Source organism: Apium graveolens, chromosome 11 (genome assembly GCF_009905375.1).
Source record: "Apium graveolens cultivar Ventura chromosome 11, ASM990537v1, whole genome shotgun sequence".
NCBI lineage: Eukaryota > Viridiplantae > Streptophyta > Magnoliopsida > Apiales > Apiaceae > Apium > Apium graveolens.
Window position 1 is genome coordinate 76,186,123 of NC_133657.1, and position 8,787 is coordinate 76,194,909.

An 8,787-nucleotide genomic window follows, 5' to 3' on the forward strand; every position below is an offset into this window, starting at 1 on the left:
AGTTTATTATACCATGCTTTCATCGGAACGCACATTGATGATGAGTCCGATTATGGGCTAATCGTTATCGTGGGGTTCTGGAGGATTTATTTATGGATTTCTTTAGTTAATTTGTTTCGATGCCTTAGTATGTGGTGATTGTATGATAACCTAGTATTGGTCATGCTTATTCTGGCTAATTTGCTTCTATCTCTTTTGTGGATGTCTGGTAGTATAGTACTCGTGCAACGAAAGTTGGCGTTTATCAGTTTCGTGTTATCTGATTAGTGTCATCATCATTGCATGCTAAGGATAAGAATAATAAGGCAATTGAATGAAGTATTTAATGAAGTTAGAATCCCATGTTTGTCATAGATATTAATTCAGTCAATCTTATTATCTTAGTTATAATTGTTAGTTTAATTCTTAGTTATAAACAACCTCAATTTGTTATCATCTTAGCATTGAATAATAACCATACATTGTTGCTTAAGTACATGAATTAATTAGTTAACCAAAGCCAGCCTCTGTGGGAACGAACTAGAAAAGATTCTATACTACTTACGAACTCGTATACTTGCGTGTATTATTAGCGTGTGTTTAGCGACTAACAGCTTGGTATGACACACTGTAAGAATTTTTGATTAAACATGGATTCACTAGAGGTACTATTGACAAGACACTCTTCTACAAGAAATATGGTGATGATATGATCCTAGTTCAAATCTATGTGGATGATATTATCTTTGGTTCTACTAATAAAAAGCTTTGTCAAAGATTCTCCAAGCTTATGTAGAGTGAATATAAAATGAGTATGATGGGGGAATTAAGTTACTTTCTTGGACTTCAATTCAGCCAAAGAAGTGATGGAGTCTTCATCAGCCAAACTAAGTATGTCAAAGATTTATTAAAAAAGTTTGGTATGGTTGATTGTTCACCTGCATCTACACCTATGTCTACGACACAAATTTGGATGAAGATAAAAAGGGCAAGAGTGTAGATATCTCAAGCTTTAGAGGAATGATTGGATTTTTGCTTTACTTAACTACAAGTAGACCAGACATCATGTTTGCAACATGTCTGTGTGCAAGATTTTAAGCCAATCCAAAAGAATCACATTTTACTACACCATAAAATGCCTACTGTAACACCAAAAAAACGTTGCATTAGGGGGTAAATATGTTGCCCTTGCCCCACTTTTAAGCTAAGGTAACATTTTCTTAAAGATACGTTTTTCCATGTTGCCTTTGGGGTCTAAGGTAACATCTTTGGTGCCTAAGGCAACATCATGTTATAACTTGTTTATATGTTGCCTTAGCTTGCTAATGCAACAGAAAGAGAGATCAGTTGTAACTTGTTTTTTATGTTACCTTAGAATTTTAAAATGTTTTTAAAAAGTGGGCCCCACGGTGGGACCCACTAGCTAACATGGAAGGTGTGGGGCCCAGTGTTGAGTTGTCTTGATGACGTGGCAAGTGGGCCCATAGAACCTAATGTAACAATTTGAGAAGCTGTTGTAATATTTTAACTAGCCTAATTAAACATTTTAAACATAATATGGTAACAATTTAGGAGGCTGTTGTAACACTTTAGCACAAACAAATTGAAATGCTTATTCTGTATACTGAAGAATCCCAATTATACAATTTCATAACTGCAAAATAATGCATCCAACCCAAACATTAAACATCCATATATACAACCAAATTAAACGTCTAAACTAACTATAAACTAGTTCACATTTTTTACTTAACAACAGCCAAAGATTATAAATTTTAAAAAGTACTACTAGAAGCTAATGCTTAAATTTGCTTCACTTTCTCCTCGACTCCACCATCCGGGCATTTCCCTTTTTATACACATGAAGCTTTCTCTTGTAAGTCTTCTTTTTTCCCTGAAATATTAACTAAGTTATTTGCAAGAAAGAAATCGAACCAGCAAATAACAGTAAACATAACTAATTAAACCAATTGATTTACCAACTACAACCATCTCAAGTTTACAACCTCAAAAATAACAGTAAACATGACTAATTAAACCAACTAATTTACAAACAAAATTACACAAGATTTATATATAGACTGTGTGATCATGTGTACTGAAAATAGTTATCAATTTACAAACGTAATCTGCAAATTTAGAATTCAGTCAAAGAACATTCATATAATTTTGGTAGAGTTTGACCAGTAGGTTGATTATTAAGCTCAAAATAGATATATATCTACCATTATGGACTGTGGAAGGACATAAATTTAAGTCACAGAAAGACTATCATCCTGAAGCAAATCCCATGTTTGACAGTGTAGGCCCCTAAACTTATCTTCATATAATAAACTCAGTAGAATTTAGACTCTAGCGAAGTACTGCTTGGTTTCTACTAGAGATCATATTCATCCATTTAAGTAAAATCTTCAAACTACTTCTAGAGCAGATATGGTTGTATCATTTAATGATAAAATAATTGCATGGTATCTTCGAGTCCCATTTATTCCTAAATGCTTTATTGTGTAAATAATAATGTATTTCTGACTTATAATTAGCTTATAATTTGAATCCAACATCAACAGAAAATTGAGTAAACAAGGACCTCAATTAAGCTATCCTCGAGGTTCATGCTAGTTCGGAGCATTTCTAGAGCTATTTTCAGTCGAGGTTTGTCTTGGTAAATTAGTCTATTACCACATATCTGCACAATTTAAAAAGAGAGAGCCTGTTTGTATAAAGCTACTATGTAGTTATTGTATTTCATAAAGTTGTTAATCAATTATAAAAATCTTTACCTCTTCTCGCTTAGCAGGGTCCTTAAAAGAAATTTCAATAACGTCCTTTGTGGGAACTATTTTCCACTTGGGAATAATATCTTCGACAGTTGTTAACATGCTTATAAGCACTGGATGTGGTTTCACCTTCTCAGATATCTGAGGAAAAAATTGATACTTTATATGTTATTCAATTAACATGACAAGAGCCACAGGTAATGTGGTACACTCTAAATAATTGTATTATTAAATAACAGTAACAAGAAAAATGTAATACAAATCCCACCTTACATATTGGCGCAACAAGAACTGCTCCATGCCAGAATTCAGGGTCACTTTTGTGAATAAGTAAACATATAAATTAAAAAACAAATGTGTATCTTAAACGCAGAAGCACACCATCAACTATAAGCTGTGAAAATAAAGCATCAGCTACTAGCAGCAATATAGTAATGTAAAGTACAAAACCACATTTAGTTTACAGTACATTATTGGTTTTTTAAATAATGCATCTGTGTCGTGAACACATACATGCCAAGCCATTTCATGTTTGATAGTAGGTTGTTGAGCCTCTTTAGCAAAAATTCAGGCATCTAACTTGCACATACTAACAAAAGAATTTCATATGAATATATAATGGCAAATATACTAACCTAAAAAAGTAAAAGAAGGAACCAACAGCTTGGCATCACTCTCTGTAAAATCACAAATGTGTTCAGTCCTCCGCAGTCGATATACATATACAAAAGATAATGATGTTCTTACAGTAGAACCATTAAAAAGATTCAAGCTTACCACTTTTACTGTTAAAAGCAATACTCCACTATCAGCCAATTCATCTTCGTAGAAAATCACCTATTGAAGTACAACAGCTTAGTTCACCACAAAGAAAAATATATCAAGCAATCCTAGTAGAGGTAACAATTTTTGTTCTCCACCTCCTCCCAAGTATTATATGTTTTCAAAAATATAAACCTCATCATAGAAGAGAATGGGCTCTTTTGATACAAGTGCAGTCAAATCAATTTGTTCTTCACAGTCCTCCCAACGAAGCTTGCAGATGCCTTCATCGAGATTGTATCCCTCTGCTGATCATTTAACATCAGCGTCAGTAATGCTAATAAAGTACTCCAAAATTGGAAAGCTAGTAATACAAACCATGCTATTTTGAGGATAGCGCAAAAATATTAGAGAAGCATTATCAGGGTTCCAGAACATAAAGCAGCTACAAAAAAGATCAAAAAGCTTAATAAAATTATAAGTTCATAACTTAAGCACTAAAGCCTACATCAAGTCCTACCTGTAAACAAGAAATTTTAGCTACTCCTTCCAATCTTTAGCCTAACAAAAGTCCCCTTTAAAATTAAAACTCAAAAGAACACATTTTTAAATCATTTACTCATCTTTAACCCAGCTAAGCCTTGAATTGTCCAAACATTTTAAGAATCTTGGAACATGGTTAACTATTCAACAACTAAACAAAAACCCAAAATTTTCTTGAAAAACAAATCACTTCATATTCATTTTTTTCAAAAAAAAAAACAAGCAAAACAAACTAAAAAATTCTGACATATTTATATAATCGAAAATGGCTACCTTGGATATTAGCAGTAATGCCTTCATCAGAGATTGTATCCCTCTGCTGATCATTTAACATCAGCTACGGTAATGCTAATAAAGTACTCCAAAATTGGAAAGCTAGTAATACAAACCATGCTACTTTGAGGATAGCGTAAAAATATTAGAGATGCATTATCAGGGTTCCAGAATATAAAGCATCTACAAAAAAGACCAAAAAGCTTAATAAAATTATAACTTCATAACTTAAGCACTAAAGCCTACATCAAGTCCTACCTTTAAACAAGAAATTTTAACTACTCCTTCCAATATTTAGCCTAACCAAAGTCCCCTTTAAAATTAAAACTCAAAAGAACACATTTTTAAATCATTTACTCATCCTTAACCCAGCTAAGCCTTGAATTGTCCAAACATTTTGAGAATCTTGGAACATGGTTAAGTATTCAACAACTAAACAAAAACCCAAAATTTTTTTGAAAAACAAATCACTTCACATTCACTTTTTTAAGAAAAAAAAACAAGCAAAACAAACTAAAAAATTCTAACATATTTACATAATCGAAAAGGGCTACCTTGAATATTAGCAATAATGCTTTCATTAGAGATTGTATCCCTCTGCTAATCATTTAACATCAGCGCCGGTAATGCTAATAAAGTACTCCAAAATTGGAAAGCTAAAAATACAAACCATGGTACTTTGAGGATAGCGCAAAAATATTAGAGAAGCATTATCAGGGTTTCAGAATACAAAGCATAAAAAACATACAAATATAAATTAAAAAACAATCACACTAAAACACCAAAAAAGAAAGATAGGTTAAACGTGCACTAACCAGGGAGATTGGTTATGGCATTTGAAATTGCAAGAGCAGGACAAACACCTTTACCCCCTCCTGACATATCTTCTCCAAGAAGAATCTTAGTGAATCTTTTCTTCATCAACTCCGCTTCTACAAGTTCCGTAAAATTAAAAATCCACATCAAACCAACTCAAATTAAACACACATTAATACCGAGTATATTAACATATGCTGAACATCTTGTTTACTCCCTTAAACTCGTACCCTCCTCACAAGTCACAATCATAATAACCACAACAAAACATAAACATAAAAAAATGAAGCCCTAAAATAAAAAAAACCTAAATCGATTTAGCCCTAATTTGAAGAACAACTGAAATTAAGAGAGAGTGAGAGAGAGGGAGAGAGAGATGACGATGTTTAAGAGAACATAAATAAAATGAAGAATCAAAATCCAAATCTAAAGAATCAAACTATCGACCCCTCAAATGAAAACTGATTGAGATTGAGCAAATCAATTGAGCCACATAAGTCGGAAACAGAAATTGTTAACTAGATATTAAAAGTGGTGGCAGAGAATGAGAAAGAGTAAATCGGAGAAAGAGTAGCCACCAGAGATTAGCTGTAGAAAATTGTGGGATAAAATTATATGGAAAATTTGAAGTTAGATAGAAATTTTGGGCGGCTTCCTGTCAAAATTTGCCCGCTCTGGCCCAAAAGTTCCCCCTCTTAGTGCAATATTTATAATTTATTTATGATTTATTATTATAATAAAAAGTAATTATTTATTTTAGAAAGAATAATTTCTAAGTAATTTATTATTTTTACAAATTCTTAGTTTAAGTTTTTTAAATTTATTACTTTCAAATTTCTATCTTTAATTTTATAAATTTTGTTCAGTAAAATATTATCATCAATTTAAATTATTGTAAGATTCACATTTAATTTTAAAAAAATACTATATTTATCTTTCACTCTAAGGTATATATTACGGACAACATATATTTGATGGAAGTCCGTCAAATTAATTATTGCCAAATTTGTATCTCATTTATTAAATTTAAATTTATGTATCACCTTAGATCCTTGAAAATGAATTTAAATTAATATTTAATTTTATAAATATTATATTTATATTTTAATACTCTAAGATAACATTTTGACAAGAATGTTACAAACTGCAACACTTTTTACCTAATGCAACACCGCGTTTTTGGCTATGGTAACACAAAAAATATCATGTTAAATTAGCTCATTAGTACCATATCTAGGGTAACATATTGGGTAACATTCTTTAAGGGGGGGGGGCGTTGCGATAGGCTATATATGGTGTAGTGTTTGATGGTTGTGAAGAGAATTTTCAGATACTTGAAGGGGACTCCAAACTTGGGATTATGGTATCATAAGGGAAATGGTTTTGAAGCTGTTGGATACAAAGATGCAGATTTTGCTGGATGCAGGGCTGACAGAAAAAGTACTAGTGGAAGCTGTCAGCTTCTTGGATAAAGACTTGTATCCTAGTATAGCAAGAAACAACAATCTGTGTCAACTTCCACAGCTGAGGCTGAATGCATAGCTACTGGAAGTTACTCTGCTCAAGTGCTTTGGATTAGAAATCAGCTAATGGACTATGGCCTAGTGTTACACAAAATTCCAATTATGTGTGACAATACTAGTGATATCTCTATTGTGGCTAATCCAGTTAATCATTCTAGAATAAAGCACATTGATGTAAGGTACCTTTTTATAAGAGAACATGCTATAAATAGTAATGTTGTGCATATGTTGTGTACTTGATGATTTCATAAACAAAACACCTAAGTAGATTTTACTTAGTGAAATAATGTAGCACTCGACGGATACGAATTATAGTCCCGACGGATAACTCATAATAGTCCCGACGGATGATGACTTATTATCCATCGAGTGAGTAGCTTATGTAATAATGAGTCTGTAGCACATTTCTGCATACACCTTTGTATAGATTCTGTAGTAGCATATAAGTCATGTTGACTTTAACTAGATATGCAGAATATGTTGATTAAATTGTACATAAATGATGTCTTGTAATTCTGCATAAGTGAAATGAAGTCAAGTGCCAAAATAGCTACCGACGGATGATTAACAAAGCCATCGACGGATGATCAAATGGCTATCAACGGATGTTTAATATAGCAGTCGACGAATGATCAATGAAGCCATCAATGGATGATCATAAAGTCGACGGATGATCATGTATCCAACGGATAAAGAATTCAAACATTAGTTGACAGTGACAACTGGTCACATGCGTTGGGATGTATGCAAATGGAATGAGGAAACCTATTAACTGGGTAATAGAGAACAAAGTAACAAAGCATTAGAACTGATAGTTTTTATAATAATTCTATCTTTTGACTTTGTAATCTTGGTAATATATATAAACCAAGAAGTAGCAAATAGAAACAGAGATCCGAGATACAAAAAGTGAGAAACATTTGTAAGCAGAATTATTAGCATTTCTCTGTATTCTCAGTACTTCAAATTTGTAAGCAGCTGTGAGCATTCTTGCACACAGAGTTCTCTCGATATAATATATATCTCTGGTGGAATTGTTTAAATCCACCAGAAAGTTTTTAAAGACTCTTGTTTTTAAATACTTATGTTTTGATTCACGTAAGTTTTTATTCCGCATTGTGCTAATCAAAACACTCATATTTGTATTCGAGTTTGAACATTTTTATTTTAAGAAAAAGGTTCAAGAATTCCATTCAACCCCCCTTCTGTAATTCTTGCTATATTGTTAAGGGACTAAAAATTGGTATTAGAGCGAGCTCTTAATCTACAAAGAGTTTAAAGATCAAAATAATTCAGCAAGATGAACAAGAAGGATGTTGGAGTCAAGATTCCTTTTCTAGATAAAGATAATTACCATCATTGGAAGGTAAAGATGCATCTTCATATGCTTTCTCAAGATGAGGCCTATGTGGACTGCATAGAAAGAGGCCCTCATGTTCCAATGAGAGCTGCAACAGGAAACGAGCTATCAGTTCCCAAGCCAAGGCATGAATGGTCTGATCCTGACATTGAACAAGTCAGGAAGGATAAAAAGGCCATGAATATTCTGTTTAACGGAGTTGATGCAGACATGTTTGACAACATTATCAACTGAAAAACTGCCAAGGAAGTCTGGGATACTATACAGATAATCTGTGATGCCACTGAGCAAGTTAGAAAAAATAAGATGCAACTCTTATTTCAGCAATATGAGCATTTTCACAATGAAGAAAGTGAGTCTCTCACTGACATTTTTAGTAGGTTTCAAAAACTACTAAATGCTCTTAAGTTGCATGGGAGAGTCTATCAGACTAAAGACTCTAATCTGAAATTCCTTAGATCTCTTCCAAAGGAATGGAAACCAATGACAGTCTCATTAAGAAACTCACAAGATTATAAGGAGTTTACTTTGAAGAGACTGTATGGCATCCTGAAAACCTATGAGCTTGAAATAGAGCAGGATGAAAGGATGGAGAGAGGAAAGAAGAAAGGAGGATCCATTGCACTAGTTGCTGAGTTGGAAAAGGAGAAGGAAGTGAAGATGGAAGCTGTTGAATCAACTTCTAAGGTCTATGAGAACAAGGGCAAGGGGCTTGCAGTAGAAAGTGAAGATTCATTTAGCCAAGATGACATGG

General features: G+C 33.0%; 1 protein-coding gene across 3 annotated transcripts; it reads right to left on the reverse strand.

Annotated features, from left to right (window-relative positions):
- Positions 1 to 1,664: 1,664 nt before the first annotated feature.
- On the reverse strand, positions 1,665 to 4,766 carry LOC141698590 (TIP41-like protein). 3 transcript variants are annotated; one of them, XM_074503313.1, is made up of 7 exons: positions 4,335 to 4,766; positions 3,714 to 3,826; positions 3,534 to 3,593; positions 3,392 to 3,433; positions 3,025 to 3,047; positions 2,760 to 2,897; positions 1,665 to 1,873 (listed from the first exon to the last, which is right to left on the reverse strand). In XM_074503313.1, exons 1-4 carry the CDS (start codon positions 4,393 to 4,395, stop codon positions 3,392 to 3,394), a joined length of 276 nt encoding a protein of 91 aa, XP_074359414.1. In that variant the 5' UTR covers positions 4,396 to 4,766; the 3' UTR covers positions 1,665 to 1,873; positions 2,760 to 2,897; positions 3,025 to 3,047. The 3 variants fall into 3 exon arrangements, with proteins under 3 accessions (XP_074359414.1, XP_074359413.1, XP_074359415.1); XM_074503312.1 differs by having other exon boundaries at positions 3,025 to 3,073; XM_074503314.1 differs by lacking the exon at positions 3,025 to 3,047.
- Positions 4,767 to 8,787: the final 4,021 nt, after the last annotated feature.